Here is a 20,386-nt window from a genome sequence, read left to right on the forward strand (position 1 = left end):
ATGATGGGATGAGTGAAATTATCCCCTTTCGTTCATGTGCACGGGCTGAAGGGTAATAACTATTCCTGAACCTGGTAGTGTGAGTCCTGAGGCTTCTGTACTACCTTTCTGTTGGCAGCAGTGAGAAGAAAGCATGTTCAGGGTGGTAGCGGTCCCTGATAGTGGATGCCGCCTTCCTGCAACAATGTTTTGTATAGATGAACTCAATGGTGGGGAAGGCTTTACCTGTATTGGACTGGGCCGTATCACTACTTTTTGTAGGATTTTTTGTTCAAGGGCTTTGGTGTTTCTGTACAGGCTGTTATTCAGCTAGTCAACATAGTCTCCACTACACATCTATGGAAGTTTGTCAAAGTTTTAGATGTCATGCCACATCTTCGCAAACTCCTGTGGAAGTAGAAGCACTGCCATGCTTTCTTTGTAATTGCACTTAAGTGCAGGGCCCAAGATAGATCCTCTGAAACAATAACACTGAGGAATGTAATGTTGTTGACTCTCTCCATCTCTGATCCTCTGATGATGATTGGCTCATGGACCTCTGGTTTCCTTCTGAAGTCAATAATCAGCTCCTTGGTCTTGCTGACATTGAGCAAAAGGTTGTTGTCGTGGCACCACTCAGCCAGATTTTTTAATCTCTTCTATATGCTAATTCATTACCACCTTTGATTTGGTCTCCAACGGTGGTGGTGTCAGCAAACTTGAATATGGCATTGGAGTTGTGCATAAGTGTAAAGTAAGTTGAGCAGGGGGCTAAGTACACAGCCTTGTGGTGCACCTGTGCTGATAGAAATCATGGCGATGTTGTTGCCAATCCAAACGGACTAGGGTATGCCAGTGAGGAAATCGAGGATCCAATTGTACAAAGAGGTTTTGAGGCCAAGGTATCGGACCACCTTGATTGGTTTTGAGGGGATGGTGGTATTGAACGCTGAGCTGTAGTTGACGACAAGCATCCTGATGTATGCACCTTTGCTGTCCAGATGTTTCATAGTTGAGTGAAGAGCCAATGAGATGGCATTTGCAGTGGACCTGTTGCTCTGGTCAGCAAATTGGACCAAATCCAAACTGCTTCTCAAGCATTATGTTTCATCATCAGCCTCTCAAAACACTTCATCACTGGGGATCTAAGTGTTCCTGGATGATAGTCATTGAGGCAGGTTACCTTTTTTTTTCTTGGGCACTGATATAATTGAAGCCTGTTTGAAGCAGGTGGGTACATGGGACTGCCAAAGTGAGAGATTAAAGATCTTAGTGAACACTCCAACCAGTTGATCAGCACAGGATTTTAGCACTTGACTAGATAGCCCATCAGGGCCCAATAGTTCACCCTCCTGAAGGCTGCTCACATGTCAGACTCAGAGACTGAAATCACAGGATCACCAGGGGCTGTGTGAATTCTTGAGGGTCAAAGCAAGTATAGGAGGCATAGAACTCACCTGGAGGTGAAGCCCTGCTGTGAACCACCTATGGCACTTAATTTAGCTTTATAAAAGGCGATAGTATTCATGCCCTGCCACAAATGGCAAACATCCTTCATTGATTCAAGTTTAGTCTGGAATTGCCACTTTGCCCGTGAGATGGCTTTCCAGAGATTGTAACTGTATCTCCTGTAACTTTCTTCATCACCATACTTGAATGCCCCTGATCTGGTCCTCAACAGATTGCAAATCTCTTGGTTTATCCAGGGTTTCTGGTTGGGGAAGACTCTGGGTGTTTTTTTGTGGGGATACGCTCATCTACAACTTTTTTAATAAAGTCAGTGACAACCATTCAGATCCACAGATGAGTCCTTGAACATGGCCCAGTCCACTGACTCGAAGCAATCCTGTAACTGTTCCTCTGCCTCCTGCAACCACCTCCTTGTCTTCCTAATCTCTGGAGTTTTGCTCTTTAGCTTCTGCCAGAGACAGCCCAGTGATCCAATTTACTGAAGTGCAGTCTAGGCATGGAACAATAGGCATTCCTTATGGTTTTGTTTGCATACCTATAACTACTGATGAGACCTGAAGCCAGACAATAGGACAACTGGAATACAAAATAACCCTTTATTCATTAAAACTACACAAGTCTCACAATTCGGCTCAAACTCCCAGTACAACTATTTGAATGGTTTATCCCAGAACAAATGAATCCTTGATTGGGACAAAGATCATCAGTGAAAGTCAGCCTGGGATTGGTTTCAGCTGACCACTAGGTGCTAATTGTTTTGGCTCACTGTAATGCTTATCTTAGTATAAACATAGTTTAGTGTGTTGGGACCTGTGGTGCTACAGGTTGTTTGCTGGTGGTAATTGGGAAGGGTTTTCTTCAAACCAGCCTGGTTGAAGTCTCTGACTGATTTGAAATGTATCAGGATGGGCTGTTTCTTGGTTGGAGACGGCATCTTGCAGTATCTCAAGCATTTGATTATAGTTGGCCACTGGAAGTATGTAAACTACGATTAGGATTGTGGATGACAATTCCTGGGGTAAATGGAATGGATGGCATTTACCTGTTAGACATTCAAGGTTGGGGGAATAAGAATTCAACAAAGCTGCCTCATCAGAGTATGACTGAAAGTTTATCATGAAACACACACCTTAACCTTTTGCCTTTTCCGAATCAGCAGTTTGGTCCATTCAGTAAATCAAGAAGCCTTTCCTGTATGAATGCTGAATATGGCATTCTAGGAGAAATCCACATCTTGCTCAGACATAGAACACAACAATCTCTAATTTCCTTTCATTACAGCAATCTTGACCCCAGGTGCTCAATTTTATTCTCCAATGACTGCATGTTTGCTAGCAAGATGCTGGGTAGGGGGGACCCATCCCTCTGCATTTTAGCCTGGCTTGGAGTGCCCTACCCTCCACCTTGCTTCCAGCGATGGCAATGAATGTTCATCCGCTTAAGGTTTCCATACCTGTTTGGTCTGCTAGGTCCTTCAGAAAATTGTGAAATATGGGGATTTGTAGAAGGCTGTTGATAATTGAACTGGGATATTGGTAGGATGAAAATCTGTGCTGAGAAATGGCAGATAGAGTTCTATTCAAATAAGTGTGAAGTTTTTGAAGTCTTGAATATAGGGTTAATGGCAGGATTCTCAGCAGTGTGGAGGAACAGAGGGATCTTGGTGTCCACGTCCATTGATCCCTCAAAGATTGTTGTTGGCCTTCATCAGTAGGGGGATTGAGTTCAAGAGCCATGATGTAATGTTGCAACTCTATAAAACCCCGATTACAGGTAGTCCCCGAGTTACGAACGTCTGACTTACAGGCAAACTTACAAACTGAGGAAGGAGAACGCTGTCCGCCATTTTAAGTTGGATCGCGATGCTGTCCACCATTTTAAGTCGGTGCCGTTGACACTGTGTTGAGTGTGTAACTTTGTATTTGGTTTAAATTTTTCTTAGCAAGATTCACCCTGACCCCAACCCCATTCCGGTTGGCTGGTGGCGCAGTGAGATTAGCGCCAGGCTGGAGAACTGAGGTTCCCAAGTTCGATCCAGTGACAGACCGCTCCTGTGCCAGGTTGATGTCGATCCAGTGACTCCCATTACCATCTGTGCTGGGTTGATGTCAAGCTCGCAACTCGACCTCGTTAAAAAAACACTACCACCTCCAGTTTAAATTTCCACGCAGAATATTATGGAGGATCAAATACCCAAACCCAGCACAGCCCCCACTTGTCCCATTTAACCTGCCTCAATGTGGTGGAGTTTAGGACCTGGGGAATTCAATGCGGTGGTCCTTACAACCCAGCGGACCAAGGGAGCTGGCAGAGGTCGGGACCCACCGCCCGCAGTGTTTCTGTTCCATTGATGGGAAGCGATCACGATTTTAAAATAAAGTGGAAATAATAAAGCATTTGGAAAGAGGTGAAACATCATCAGTCATTGGAAAAGTGTTAGGCTACAGTCGGTCAACAATCGGAACAATTTTAAAGGATCAAGTGAGAATAATGGAATATGTGAAAGGCCCTGCCCCGATGAACGCTACAATTATTACTAACCAACGCAGTGGTTTAATTGTTGGAATACATATGTTTTTGAAGTGTTTTATATGCATAAAGGTAAAATATATACTAAGACAAACGTTTGACTAACTGACGCTAAATAATACCGGATGTACTTGTTCTGACTTGCGTACAAATCCGACTTAAAGACAGACTCAGGAACCTAACTCATACGTAACCTGGGGACTGCCTATATACCACACTTAGAATATTGTGCTCAGTTCTGCTCTCCTCATTATACGAAGGATGTTGAATCTTTGGAGAGAGCGCAGAGGAGATTTTTCAGGACATCACCTGGATTGGAGAACATATCTTACTGTGAAAGGTTGCAAGAGCTAGGAATTTTCTCTTTGGAGTGAAAGAGGATGAGGGATGACTTGATAGAGCTGTATAAGATGATAAAAGGCATAGGTAGAATGGACAGCCAGCTCCTTTTTCCCAGGTCAGTTGTGGGTAGTAAGGAGTGCATAATTTTAAGTTTTTTAGAGGGTAGAATAGCTAGTGCTTGGAATACACTGCTAGGGATGGTGGTAGATTCAGATACATTAGGAACGTTTGTTAAAAAATAAATAAATAAAATGAATCTTAGGCACATGGATGATAGAAAATGGAGGGTAATGTAAAAAAGAATTAGATTGATCTTAGAGTAGGCAGAACATTGTGTGCTGAAGGGCCTGTTCTGTGCTGAAATGTCCTTTGTTTCTATGTCCTAAAACAGTTCTGATCCTTAAGACCAAGTCACTTTGTAATGACGAGGTCTTCCTTGAACATTGTAACAGTGTTGTAGAAATAATTCACAAGAAGAACTGCAGGGAATTTCAGGAAGATGGCACCGCCTCTCATTAAGGGCATATAGAGATGGACAAAAGTGTTTGCATATTTATGTTATATATTTAAAAATTTTATACATTTTTTAAAATAGTTCGAATGTTTTTACTCATGGTTCATATTGGGACTGACTGTACAGATTAAAATGGAAAGAAGCCAAAAGAAATTTCTCTAAATGAAAGTACTTTGTTAACTGAAAAAAATCTTGCTTCTGAGTTGGGTAGAACTGGCAAAATCTGAATGTTTCTGACATTCAAAGCATTTGATAAGTTTTTTCAAAACCAAAAGTTAAAAACACAATATTTACCAAATTTCTTGCGAGATGTTTCCCTCCATTGAAATGAATAAGAAGCACTTTCTGTGCTACCACCAACTTGGCACAGGATCTTTATTTGTATATCTCATTGTAGGTTCTGGAGAAGTTTCGAACTTTACAGTCCCATTCTGACTTCATGAGGGGTTTAGTGCTGAGATGCAGTCACTTGTCTGGCACCAAACTACTGACAGCAACATCTGGGTTTTGAGCATGGAAAAATTGAAGTCCATGAGTGTTAAGAAAAGAATTGTTGGTGATCTGACAGTTGAGCTAATATGTTCCCACAAAATCTGTCCATTCTGATGATACAAATATTGTCATGCATTTTGTGAATGTTGAATTACAGTTCACTGTATAGTAGAAGTTGTAATTTCATGAAAGTGTAACCAGTGAAACATTTTGTTTTCCAGCGTCGCCTTGGAGATGCTGCTAAAAAAGCCATTGGGAAGCTTCAAGTTAGAACAATCAAGAAAGGTGATAAGGTATTAAATTTTCTAAAAACATAATTGAGTCAGCCATATAGTTGCAGTAGCCACAGGGACTTCCAAGTTTGCCTGTTCTGCAGTGAGTAATACACACTTGACTCTCCCTGCTCTTAACATCTATATGTATCTGTAACGTAGTAGAATATTCTTCACTTACTAAACTCAACAAGCTCAGGCACCAGTCTACAATACTATTCCATTGCACCTTAATTGCAGATTGTGCCATTTACAAGATGCCATTTCAACAATTTACAAGTGTTTCTTGAACTGTACCTTCAAAATCCATTATCTCAATGCTTCACAAATACTAAGGTAGAAGGTATATAAAGATAGCTGCATTTTAAAAATATTCCTAAGTTGCATAGCATCTCAATTTAGAAAATCAATTGCCAGACATTAGTAATTCAAATAGGCACATAAGAGGTTAGTTAGGGGTGGGTAGTATCTGCTAAGACCGTAAGGCATAGGAGCAGAATTAGGCCATTGAGTCTGCTCTATCATTCCATCATGTCTGATCCCGGATCCCACTCAACCTCATACACATGCCTTCTCTCCATATCCTTTCATGCTCTGACCAATCATTCCAACTTCGTTTCAGCTTCCACCTTAAATATATCCGTGGACTTGACCTCCACTACAGTCTGTGGCAGAGGATTCCACAGATTCACTGCTCTCTGGCTAAAAAAATTAATCTTTAACTCTGTTTTAAAAGGTTGCTCTCATATTTAAGGCTGTGCCCTCTAGTTCTGGATACCCACACCATAGGAAACATCTACTCCAAAACCACCTTATCTAGTCCTTTCAACATTTGGTAGGTTTCAATGAAATCCCCATGCAGTCTTCTAAATTCCAGTGAGTATAGATCCAAAGCTGCCAAATGCTCCTCATATGTTAACCCCTTCATTCCTGGAATCATCCTCGTGTACCTTCTCTGGACTCTGTCCAATAACAACACATCCTTTCTGAGATATGGGACCCAAATTTGTTGACAATACTCCAAGTGTGGCCTGACTAGTGTCTTATAAAGGGTCAGCATTATCTTCTTGCTTTTATATTCTATTCCCCTTGAAATAAATGCCAACATTGCATTTACTGCCTTTAGCACAAACTCAACCTGTAAATTAACCTTCTGCAAGTCTTGCATGAGGACTCCCAAGTCTCTCTGCACCTCTGTAATTTGAACCTTCTCCCCATTTTGATAATAGTCTGTACTATTGTTCCTTTTACTAAAATGTATTATCATACATTTCCCAACACTATTTCATCTGCCACTTTTTTGCCATTCTTCCAATTTAAGTCCTGCTGCAAATGCATTGCTTCCTCATACCCCTCCACCTATCTTTGTATCATCTGCAAACTTTACCACAAAGCCATCAATTTCGTTATTCAGACCATTGACAATGTAAAAAGTAGCAGTCTCAATACTGACCTTTGAGAAACACCACTAGTCACTGGTAGCCAACCAGAAAAGGCCCCTTTCATTCCCACTCGCTGCCTCCTGCCTATCTGCCATTCCTCTATCCATGCCAGTATCTTTCCTGTAATGTCAGGGAATTTTATCTTGTTATGCAGACTCATGTGCGGTACCTTATAAAATGCCTTCTGAAAATCAAAGTAAATGATATCCACTGCCTCTCCTTTGTCCACCCTGTTTGTCACATCCTTGAAGGACTCTAACAGATTTGTCAGGCAACATTTCCCTTTACAGAAGCCATGCTTACTTTGACTTATTTTATCATTGGTCTCCAAGTACCCTGAAATCTCATCCTTTATTATAGACTCCCAACACTTTCTCAACCACTGAGGTTAGGCTAACTGGCCTATAATTTCCTTTCTTTTGCATTCCTCCCTTCTTAAAGAGTGGAGTGAAATTTGCAATCTTCCAGTCCTCTAGTACCATGCCAAAATCAAGTGATTCTTGAAAGATCATGACCAATGTCTCTTCAGCAGCCTCTCTCAGGACCCCGACACTAACATTGCTACATATTTAAAAATTGTTTCCTCAGCTAGCTTTTATATTGCATTATAATTAAATCAAGCAAAGGTACAATTCTATTTGCTGTGTAAGATGGTGACCTGCTGTCTCATTATTTCATTTATTCATATGGGAAGATATAATAGAATTATAGTTAGGTGCAAAACAAATGAATTCTACCATATCAGCATATCCACTATTGGCTAATAATAGTCATGGTTTCATTACATTTCTTTGTTTTTGACTTTTGCTGTTGACTTTTTTGTTCTCAGGAAACAGAGTCAGACTTTGATAATTGTGCTGTTTGTATTGAAGGCTACAAGCCAAATGACGTTGTCCGAATTTTACCATGCCGGTAAGTTGGCTTTGTGCTTTCAGCTTTCTTTGTGGATTCTTGTTCCATGAGAGTTGCTATTCATCCTCATTGTATCAACAGAAGCAACTACAAATACAAGAGCAATTCAGAGGTTGGGAATCGTGGTGAGTGGCTCACCACATGACACCCCAAAGCCTTTGTAGAATTATTAAGGAAGAAGTAGGGTTGTGATAGTGAATGCCCTTCACATGTTTAAATGATTGCTGCTCAAGTAAAAGTTAGGAAGTCTGGCACCTGCAGTCTGATTTATACCAAATCCACCACCCTAGCAGTTTACTTGATTAGTACCTCACTCACCACTGGCACACTATAGCTGCAGTGAATATCATCTGTAAAGTGCACTGCAGTTGCTTGCTTGTTGACACTGACAAAAGCCATGATCTTCATCAGCAAAATGAATAGGGACTCCAAGTGTATGGTAATCCTACCATCTCTGTTTTTTCCCTCTTGCTGTCTGTTGATGCTGTTGTAGGAATACTTTCACAAGAAGAACTGCAGGAGTTCAAGAAGTTGGCTTTGTACCATCTTAAGAGCATATAGGGATGGACAGAAGCATTACCCTTGTTATGTTGTAGATTTTATTTATAAATAAAAATTTAAAAGTTTTTATTTATGATTCATATACCAAGCCCTGAATAAATAAATGAATTGTTTTCAAAGAATTGTTATCTTTCCTTTCAACTGCACATCTGGTTTAATATTATCAAAATCTATTAAATTTATAATTAAAACAACTTCAATTAATTTGTTTATGTACATTGGGGGATTAGAAATGGGACCCGTGGAATGTACTACAACTCTTACTCTCCCTAAACTGTATTCTTTAAATGACTGTAACTGATTAAATTTCAGATAATTTCACAGAATTATAATGCATAAAGTTTATTCCTTGCAACTCTGTGATGTTTATAATTATTGTTACATCTGAACACTAGTAAGCATTGATATTATTTCATGAAATTATAAGTATGTACAGATAACTAGTTGATTCTTTCCAAATTTACTTTTCTTACTACTGGTAAGGCAGTTTACTCTTGCAGTACTTAGGCCTTGATCTGGATGAAATTAACACTGACAATACCTACTTTTTCCACTTCAGTTAAAAGTTGAAGGATGTTTCCCAGCTGTTTAATTCCTTGGATTTCTTTGTAATACATGAGTGATTTCTGTATATAGTTCCTAAACTAGAATTACTGGATCTGGAATCTCTCCATATGTTGACATGGAGGTTAGCTAGATACATCATTTAAAAACAAACTACATTTGCTTTGACTATACAATTTTTCATTGTATATGGACTGAAAAACAAAATATAAGAAATTGAAAGAGAATTTTTTTATTCTACCTCCAAAGAACTATAAAATTATGATGAATTTATTCAGGTACATTGATTTTCAACAACTACAGGTATGGTGGGAAATCAAGTCAGTAACATTACAGGCAGTCCCTGGGTTATGTACGAGTTCCGTTCCTGAGCCCATCTTTAAGTCGGATTTGTATGCAAGTCAGAACAAGTACAGCTGGTATTATTAAGCTTCAGTTAGTCATATGTTTGTCTTAGTATATAGTGTATACTTTACCTTTCTATGCATATAAAACACTTAAGAAATGTATGTATTCCAATAATTAAACCACTGCGTTGCTTAGTAATAATTGTAGCTTTCATTGGGGCAGGGCCTTTCACATGCTCCATTATTCTCACTTTATCCGTTACTCTTTAAAATCGTTCCATTTGTTGACCGACTGTAGTATAACGCTTTTCCAATGACTGATGGTGTTACACCTCCTCCCAAACGCTTTATTATTTCCACTTTATTTTCAATCGCGATCGCTTCCTATCAATGGAACAGAAACACTGAGGGTGGCGAGTCCCGGCCTGCGCCAGCTCCCGAGGTCCGCTGGGTCCTAAGGACCACAGCACTAAATTCCCCGAGTCCTAAGCTGCACCACACTGAGACAGGTTAAATGGTACAAGTGGGGGCTGTGCTGGGTTTGGGTATTTGATCCTCCACGATATACCGTGTGGGAATTTAAACTGGAGGTGGCAGTGTTTTTTTTTAACGAGGTTGAGTTACGAGCTCGACATCAACCTGGCACGGATGGTACGGGAGTCAGAATGGGGGGGGGGGGGGGGGGTCGGGGTCAGGGTGAATCTTACTAAGAAAAATTTAAACCAAATACAAAGTTACACACTCAACACAGTGTCAACGGCAACGACTTAAAATGGCAGACGGCATTCTCCTTCCTTGGTTCATAAGTACGAGTTGTCCGTAAGTGGGACGTTCGTAACTCAGGGACTACCTGTATACCTGGAAATTGCAAATTTTTAGTATGTGTCATATTTTGGAAGTGGTCCAGTCAAGTACTCACCCTGTTCAGCTTTGCCAAGCTTTTCACAGATTCCTGTTTTCTTTTAAACATATGCATTCTTTCAAGGGAATTATAAGTATTTTGAAGATGTTGTAACTAGATGTGTGCAAATATACAGTGGCATACAAAAGTTTGGGCACCCCGGTCAAAACTTCTGTTACTGTGAATAGCTAAACGAGTAAAAGATGACCTGATTTTCAAAATGCATAAAGTTAAAGATGACACATTTCTTTAATATTTTAAGCAAGAATACTTTTTTATTTCTGTCGTCCACAGTTTCAAAATGACAAAAAAGGAAAAGGGCCCGAAGCAAAAGTTTGGGCACCCTGACATGGTCAGTACTTAGTAACACCCCCTTTGGCAAGTGTTATAGTTTGTAAATGCTTTCTGTAGCCAGCTAATAGTCTTTCAATTCTTGTTTGGGAGATTTTCACCCATTCTTCCTTGAAAAAGGCTTCTAGTTCTGTGAGATTCTTGGGCTGTCTTGCATGCATTGCTCTTTTGAGGTCTATCCACAGATTTTCGATGATGATTAGGTTGGGGGACTGTGAGGGCCATGGCAAAACCTTCAGCTTGCGTCTCTTGAGGTGGTCCATTGTGGATTTTGAGGTGTGTTTAGGATCATTATCCTGTTATAAGAGCCATCCTCTTTTCAGCCGTTTTACAGACAGTGTGATGTTTGCTTCCAGAATTTGCTGGTATTGAATTGAATTCATTCTTCCCTCTACCAGTGAAATGTTCCCCATGCCACTGGCTGCAACACAAGCCCAAAGTATGATTGATCCACCCCTGTGCTTAACAGTTGGAGAGGTGTTCTTTTCATGAAATTCTGCACCCTTTTTTCTCCAAACATACCTTTGCTCATTGTGGCCAAATAGTTCTATTTTAAGTTCATCAGTCCACAGGATTTGTTTCCAAAATGCATCAGCCTTGTTTAAGATGTTACTTTGCAAACTTCTGACACTGAATTTTGTGGTGAGGATGCAGGAGAGGTTTTCTTCTGATGACTCTTCCATGAAGTCATATTTGTGTAGGTGTTGCTGCACAGTAGGACAGTGCACCACCACTCCAGAGTCTGCTAAATCTTCCTGAAGGCCTTTTGCAATCACATGGGGATTTTGATTTTCCTTTCTAGTAATCCTACGAGCAGTTCTCTGGGAAAGTTTTCTTGGTTTTTCAGCCCTCAACTTGACCTCCACTGTTCCTGTTAACTGCCATTTCTTAATGACGTTATGAACTGAGGAAACAGCTACCTGAAAATGCTCTGCTATCTTCTTACAGCCTTCTGCTTTGTGGGCATTATTTATTTTAATTTTCAGAGTGCTAGGTTTGAGGAGTCAGGGTATTTATAAAGCTTTGAAATTTGCATCACCTGGCCTTTCCTAATAATGACTGTGAACAAGCCATCGCCCTAACAAGCTAATTAAAGTCTGAGACCTTGGTAAACGTTATCTGAGAGCTCAAACCTCTTGGGGTGCCCAAACTTTTGCATGGTGCTCCTTTCCTATTTTTCACCCTAAAAATTGTACAAAACAAAAATAAAATGTTGAAAAGAATGTTTCATCTTTAACTTTATGACTTTTGGAGATCAGTTCATCTTCTACTCAAATAACTATTCACAGTAACAGAAATTTTGACCGGGGGGTGGGGGGGGGGGGGTGCCCAAACGTTCGCATGCCGCTGTGTAACAGCTACCATATATAATGTGTGAAACATCAAACTGAATGTTTTCATTTGGGAGCTATCAGTGCTTTATTCTTGCCACCTTACTATCCAATACTAAACGGCATGGTTTTCCTTCAGCGTTTGCTCCTTCCTGTAAATAATGCAACAGAAAGTTTGTTCTGGTTTTTATGTTCCCTGGCCATTAGGTAGGTTGTTGCACAATTTTGCTTTCATTTCATCTTCAAGAAAACATATATACTGGTTCCTAGGGATATGTTAAATAAAGTTGCATAGAACTTTACTGGAAAATTTTAAACCATACGGACGAGTGGATGAGAAGCAAATTGATTACTGAATCATGAGCACCATGTAGCTCCAATAAACCCATTTTTGGGGTTAATAGAAGCAAGCTGTTCTTCCAAACTTAATACCAGCATCGGCTTTTCAGAATTCAGCTCGCTACCCTTTTCCTGGCCTCATTTCTGACCACCACCCAATATTCAACTCTCTTCTGTACCACTTTCCAGCTGCCAACCTTGATGTTGCTTAAGCTGTTCTCAATTTGCGGCTAAGGAAGCTACTTGAAATGTCCTTGGGTGCTGCCTCAGAAGGATAAGTTTATCTGAAATATTCAAAAGAAATATGGATACTCTAATGGGTTTCACAAAATAATTTAATATTTCATTAATTTAAGAAAAGTTTTTCAAAGCATGTGAGCTGATGCTCATAAATTTCATTATGTGGGTGCTGCAATTCATTTCAGTTGCAATCTGATTTAATTAAGCAGCTGTATCTTAAAAATTAACTAACTTCATGTTTTTTTTAAAAGTTCAACAGAGATTGTTTAGCGATGTGAGTAAAAATAAATTACTGTATTGGAAAAGGTAGATGATGATTAGTGTTATATTTCTTTATTTTGTTATTGCAGTAGTTGTGTGATGGGAACCAGCATTTAAAAAAAAAACAATTCCACCGAAAATCCTGATTGCCTATTTGATGGAGTAACCAAAGTGTTAAAATATTAAATTTCTTTTGCACATTGTGTTGTGAGGATTAAACTTCCTCAGAATTGCCCATATAACTTTTGAAAAACCACCAAAATTTTGTTTTTACTAGAACATTGATTCATTTGCAGTCAAAGGGTTTTCATTAATAAATAATGAGAGATGAGTTAAATTTTCATTGAAATGTTTTTCTATCGGCATGAACAACCGAATGAAGAATGGGAGAGTTGCAGTGTGATGCAAGAAATTGATGTAATTTGGTCTTGCCTGTGCTTAAAAGGGAGGCAATGAGAAATTAGTTTAATCTGTATACTAGCATCATGATTTTCTTTTTGTCTACCCTTAAATGGCAAATAATCTGTTGCTGACGGAAATGCAGTTCAGACTCAGTTCCATGGACTAAAATGTTGTTCATTTTTTTCCATTCCATTGCTTCCTATTCCAAATTCAGATTGAGCAGTATTTATTATCTTTGTCATTATTGATAATATTGATCTTTCTGAATATATTAGCTACACATGAATCTTTCTACATACGTGCCATGACGTGTCCCTGAATGCTAGAGATAGCTAGAGAAAGCAATTTACTTATTTCCTGAGAACGTTACTTAATCCCTGTTCTCACTCAGTCTGATGTTCTTGAGTGATGTCTTTAATCAAGTAAGTAATAAGTTTTCAGATAAAATTCTTTGGTCCATGAATGTGACTTGTCACTTATAGTTTCCTTTTAGACATGTGAACTGTGGTCATTATGTATTGGTTGACTGAACTGTGTTTCTGATGTGATGTAGGCACCTTTTCCATAAGACATGTGTGGATCCTTGGCTGCTAGATCACCGCACGTGCCCAATGTGCAAAATGAACATTCTGAAGGCACTTGGAATTCCGGTAGGATTGTGTTAACATTGTGCATTAAATTATTGGCTTTTGCAGAGATTTGGATTTCATCCTTGGTTTGCAAAATAAAGAGTGCATCAAATGCTTGACATTGCTATGTATTTTAATATAGTCAGTATTCCTCTTCAAATAGTGGTTACAATATGCTAAGTTGTTGGAGGCAGTGATCTAGTAGTTTGCTTCTCATGTTGTTCAACGTTGAATTCCTAAAGTTGTGTAAGATCAATGTTTAAAGTCACAAAAAAGTTATTTCAACAGTAAATTATTATTTGTTCTTGGTTTCTACTGGTCAGGGCTTTGAGCATGAAAGTTGACAAGTTATGTTAAGCAGTATAATTCTTTAGTAAGGTCACATTTGGAGTACTGTGTTCGGTTCTGTTTGATATATCAGAAATATGTAAACTTTAGTGAGGGTGCAGAAGAGTTTCCCCAGGATTTTGTCTGGATTGGACAGTATTACCTATAAGCAGAGGTTGGATAAACTTGGATTTTTTTTTTTGGATTGTCAAATTCTGAAGGACAACTTAGTACAAGTATAGAAAATTGAGTGACATTGGTAGGGTGGGTAATCGGTCTTTGAACCATGATGAAAGTGTCAGACACTTAAATGCATAGATTTAAGGTGAAAGGTAGAAAGTTGAAATTCGAGAGAAAAGATCTTTGCATAGAAAGTAATGTTGACATTTCTGTTATGCTTTGAATGCTTGTTATGAGTGCATTGTACATTTTATAATTTCTAAATTTAACTTTATAATTTTACTTTGATATGTTTTGAACACAGATATCAATTGCTGTGCAATTTAGGATTGTGCCACTTTTGTGAAATTATGCTACAACATGTCCCTAAATGCTGGAGAAGCCCTTACCCAGAGAATATTACTTACTCCCTGTTCTCACCCAGTTGGATGTTCTTGAGTCAGAAGAGCATTGATGCCTTTATTTAAGCCAGGGGTTCTCAACCCTTTTTATGCCATGGGTCAATATCATTATGGAAAGGGTCTGTGGACCCCAGGTTGGGAACGGCTGATATAAGCCATATTCAGATAACTCCATAAGTTAGGATTCCATGGCCACTGATCTCTGCCCCAGATTCTCACTTCCGCTAGTACAATGTCATATATAATGACTGGCCATGTAAATAAGCTACTTCAACTGGTTGATTTTTCCCCTGAATACCAAGAGAAGGTTGAAACGGGTACGCACAATTGGAGATTGGTAAGCAAAGTCTGCACGTTGTTGTTAGTACATGTTTCAAAATCCCAGGATTTAGAAAATCTGATACTCCATTGCTCTTCCATGTCTTTGTAACCATTTGTTTTATTCTACTTTACAGTGTGCAGGTGCATGTTTTACTTTTTCCTTCACTTTATTCTACCATATTTCTTCTTGTAGAAAGCCAAGTTCTGTTCCCAGGTTAGCTGCTGAAAACGAAATGGTAACTCAATCTCAGTTCACACACTGGCACTTTCTATAATATTGAGGATTGTCAAATTGCAATTCTTGCACATGGTGGTGAGGAGCTACCAGGGGTCAAGTGCCAGATTGTCAAAGGGTGAGGTGTTATGTGTTCTCTTCTAAAAGACTGATGCCAGGTTTGAAGGTGCTGCTTTAACATTAGGGCTGATAGATGTGCATGTAAAGATGCTTGAGATGCTGGCAAACCTCCTGAATAGCCTGAAGTGTATTTTTTTTAGAAGCGGTAGCATTTCTTGTACTTGGGAAGAATGTTGACAAATTGCTCAAATCCTTTTTCTTATGCTTACAAAATTATTTTAATGTATCATTGTAGTTTAAAACAGATATACAAATAATAGTACAATAACAATTAATACAGTATTGTGCAACAGTCTTAAAGTCACTGTGTGGCTTTAATTTCTCATCAACACAAAATGCTGGAGGAACTCAGTAGGCCAGGCAGCGTCTATGGGGGAAAAAAGTTTAGTCAACATTTCGGAAGTCCTACCAAAGTCCAGCAACCAGTGGCCACCCATTTTAGTTCCACTTCCCATTCTCATTCCGATATGTCCATCCATGGCCTCCTCCACTGTTGCGATAAGGCCACATTTAGATTGGAGGAACACCACCATATATTCTGTTTGGGTAGCTTCCAATCTGATGGCATGAACAACAATTTCTCAAACTTCCAGTAATGCCTACCCCACCCTTCATCATTTCTTCTCCCTTTTCCCTATCTCATGTTATCTCCTTGCCCACCCATCACTCCCTCTGGTGCTCCTCTCCCTCACCGCCACCCTCATTCTTCCATTGCCTTATGTCTCTTTCATCAATCAACTTCCTAGCTCTTTGCTTCATCCCTCCCCTCCAAGTTTCACCTATCGCCTGCTGTTTCTCTTCTCTCCCCCCCCCCCCACCTTTTAAATCTACTCCTCAGCTTTTTTATTCTAGACCTGCCAAAGGGTTTTGACCTAAAACATTGACAGTGCATTTTTTCCATAGATGCTGTCCGGCCTGCTGAGTTCCTCCAGCATTTTGTTTGTGTTGCACTTGATAGAATTGATACATATCTTTATCCACGTAAGGAATGGAAACTTAAGGAAACTTGCCTTTAATCAGTGTTATCTCATACAGTGAAAAGTGCAGCAGCACATGAAAATCATGGAAATCATTTAAGATTGTTTTCTAGATCAGAATATCAAGGAACAGGCTATTTTAGATCCAGTGTTTTGCAAAGAGACAGGTACCTAGAAATTCTATTTGTATAATCTCCAGCACTGAAAAATTAATCTCTTTGCTTGTGACATGTGCTCTTGCAATTTTTCATTCAGAATTTTGCTCCAGATAATTAGACCAGCCAGTGGTGATTAAAACAATGGTTTTCACATATGTTGCACACAGTGACATCAGTTCTTGTGCAACATTCATTTGGATCATTGCCAGGAGAAATTGGGTCATGTTGTTTCATTCAGTTGTCGGCAAATTATAACAATAGAGCATGCTTTCGTGGCGCTGTATTCTCTGAAACAGCAAGATTTAAAAGGCCAGAATTTTTTACACAAACCACAGCAATTTACTGCAGAACATTTGAGGCCATTCTTATTCTGAATCCCACTATTGATGGACACTGACTGGGTTGTGTGCCAACTCACTTTTCATGTTAAAACCTTTTTAACATGAATTCTTCAGTGGTTTTCTCATGGAATGAATTAGTGCTGCACATCAGGTGCCTCATGCAGATCAATCACACTGAGGACCCATGGAGAGGGGGACACTTGTCCCTGCACCCTATCCAACTCAGCAGCTGTGGGGTTCCTCAATCGGCATTCACAGGAATCTTCAACATTCTGCCTGTTGTAGCTCTAGCTAGGTATCTGTACATGGACTGCCTTGGGTAACTGTCACCCAGCTCCTTGCTGGCTAGTGATTTCTACTTTGCCTTTCAGTATGCAGCTGGCTACAGCTTTAGGGAGATCACTGATATCCTGTATTCCATGACAAATATTTCCCTTCAGCAGTGTTGCTCAGTCTACTTAAGAACACTAGAACATAATAACAACTAGGGAATAGGAGTTGGCCAGAAATGTAGACGTTTCGACATGATGACCTCTCATTCTTCATAACTCCAATGAGCAGCTGTGCTTGCACTTGCTTGGGTCACTATATTGATCACTATAGCATCTGGATTATTCCAGACAGCAGATTCTTGCCTTCATTTTCAGCATGCCACTCAAACAGGCTCAACCTCCTCACATGTTCCAAATTAAACAAGTCCATTATCCCATGGACTTATAAAAGTGTTGGGCAGCATGAAAGCAGGCTGCTACGCTGCTTGTCTCTATGCCTACCATAACACACTCATTGATAGTATTCCTATCTCATTCCATTTTGTTCTCCCATCAATTTCCCACAGACTCTTCTCCAATTTACATATGGGGACAGTGGTTAGTTAACCTTCCTTACCCATGTGCCTTGATGATGTGGAGGAAATTAGATCTCCAGTATGTAGTCACAGGCAGAACATGGAAATTCCATACAGATGGTAGCCAAGGTCAGAATCCTCACTGGCGCTGTGAGGATACAGTTCTCCTTGTTGCACTATGTCACCAGATACATCTCCCAAATTAAATAAACAGACTAGAACTGTACACAGTATCCCAGCTGCAAATTTTCTGGACCCATGGATTGCATTCCTATAGTTCAAGTTATCCTTAAGAACCTAGAATGGTTCAAAAATATGAAGAGCTGCTACTCTCTAAATGTATGTTTTCACTGACCATGATCTACCTTCATGATTGAAGCCACACTTAGAGGGAGCTCACATGACTCTCTTGTTCTTGCGTGGGGCCCAAGTTCTTCTATATTTCAGCCCCGGCACCATCAGTCTTTGAGACATTCCGGGAGGAGGGGGAGGAGGAGTAAATGCTGCAGTACTTGGCATTGCTCCCATTATGCCTCTGCACTCAACAATTTATAATAGCAATGTAATTTACAGTCAGTACCTTTGTTAAATATGCGTTCTGTGATTGCTTGGTTACATTCAATTTTCATCGTAGTTTTCAGTTCTTTAGCTACGCAGTTGAACCAGGTCTAGAAGTAATTCCCCATGAAATACCAAGCTGAGAGGTTTTTTGTTCCCTGTTCAATAATCTTTTTTGGATATCTGTATCAATCGAACTATATTGCAGACATAGACCAAATTTATGCCAGGAATGCCCAGCACCTACAAGCAATTCTAAAATTATGGCATCAGTGTGCGATGAAGTACATATCCATCTTTGCAAACAACATTGCTAATGTAGAGTTCTGACAAAGTTTTGAGATTTTTTTCCATATTATAATTTAACAAAGGTTTGAGAATGATGCAAAATAGGAATAATTTCAATTAGTATGAACCATTTCAAACTGGTGAACTTGAACATTGGGGACATTCATTTCATGAATTGAACAAAATGAGCAGGATCTCCAAATAGCTGATGTTCCCAATATTGGGTTTCATCTCTTCAGAACTGTTTGCAAACAATACATTAGCTCATATTACCTTTTGCAGTAATGGATGTGGAGCAGTTATTGACTGTGGCATCATGTTTGTAACAATGCCCAGGTTTAATTTGAATCTTCAGAAATAGAACAGGGTCAGGGGAGACAAATTTACTTTGTTTCTCTTAATGCTTTAAGAGAATTTGTTGTTCATTCCATGAAGGGAATGCACCTGCCTGAGACTGGCTATCAGTGGTTTATGGTAGCATTAGGGATATCTGTGCTTTCAGGCACAAAATAAATGAGAGAATAATGTAATCTTCAAACTAGCAGCATTATAGGATCCATTGAGGCATTCTTTATAAATTACAGGGTGAATGAATTTATAAGTTTTAGATTGTTCACATTTGAAAGAATGAACCATTTTAATCAAGGACCCAAATTTATCAATCAAAATGAAAATTGCTACATAAACATAACATAACATTCTTTAGCAACACGGAAAAAGCTGGAGGAGCTCAGCAAGTCAGGAAGCATCTATGGAGGGGAATAAATGGTCAATATTTCTGGCTGAGACCCTTCATTGGGGCTGGAAAGGAAGAAACTAGAATAAGGTGGGGGGAAGGAAGGAGAGCAGGCTGGCATTGGTAGGTGAAGCCAGGTGAGGGGGAAGGTGGATGTGTGGAGTGGGTGAGATGAAGCTGGGATGGGATAACTAGAAGAGGTAAAGGGACGAAGAATGAATTGAATAGGAGAGGCCAGTGGACCATGGAAGAAAGGGAAGGAGGAGGGGAATGAGTGGAGATGATGGGCAAGTAAGCATGAAGAAAAGTGAGAAGGTAAACAGAAAGGGGAATAGAAAAGGAGAGGGAAGAAATTACTGTAAGTTGGAGAAATTGATGTTCATGCCATCAGGTTGGAGGCTTACCCAACCAGTATGAGGTGATGATCCTCCAACCTGAGTTTGACCTCATCGTGGCAGTAGAGGAGGCCATGGAAAGACATGTCAAAATGGGAGTGGGAAGTTGAATTGAAATGAATAGCCAATGCAGTGGACTGAGCAAAGGTGCTTGACAAAGTAGACCCCAATCCCAGTCAGTCTCATCAATGTAGAGGAGGCCACACCAGATGCAGTAGATGACCCCCAGAAGATGCTCCGGTGAAGTGTTGCTCACCGGGCAGGACTGAATGCAAGAGAACAGATGTAGGGACAGGTGGAGAGCCAGAAGGGACATTAGTGGGGAGAAGGGGGTTGGAACAAGTGGGCAAGGGAGTCACGTTAAGTGTAATCCCTATGGAATGCGGAGGGAGATGGAAGAGAAAGAACTGCTTGGTGGTAGGTTCCTATTGGAGATGGCGGAAGTTACCAAGAACGGGGTGTTGGATTTGGGGAGTGTTGGATTCGGAGGCTGTTGGAGGTGGTAGGTAAGGACAAGCGGATCCCTATCCATGTTGTGATGGCAAGAGGAGACAGGAATAATATTCATTAAGTGCGCTAATCCCTCAGAATTTTCCTGATCATCTTTGCTGGCCTTCCTCACAA

At 39.9% G+C, this 20,386-nt stretch overlaps 1 protein-coding gene across 1 annotated transcript in view; it reads left to right on the forward strand.

Annotated features, from left to right (window-relative positions):
* Nucleotides 1–20,386, forward strand: part of rnf150a (ring finger protein 150a) — a 104,467-nt gene that overhangs the window by 55,510 nt on the left and 28,571 nt on the right. Inside the window, exons 3-5 of the mRNA XM_059965154.1 lie at nucleotides 5,548–5,619; nucleotides 7,870–7,952; nucleotides 13,803–13,899. Coding sequence (XP_059821137.1) covers nucleotides 5,548–5,619; nucleotides 7,870–7,952; nucleotides 13,803–13,899 — 252 coding nt within the window. The remainder of the gene's footprint in view (nucleotides 1–5,547; nucleotides 5,620–7,869; nucleotides 7,953–13,802; nucleotides 13,900–20,386) is intronic.

Source organism: Hypanus sabinus, chromosome 3, assembly GCF_030144855.1.
Source record: "Hypanus sabinus isolate sHypSab1 chromosome 3, sHypSab1.hap1, whole genome shotgun sequence".
NCBI classification, from domain to species: Eukaryota; Metazoa; Chordata; class Chondrichthyes; order Myliobatiformes; family Dasyatidae; genus Hypanus; species Hypanus sabinus.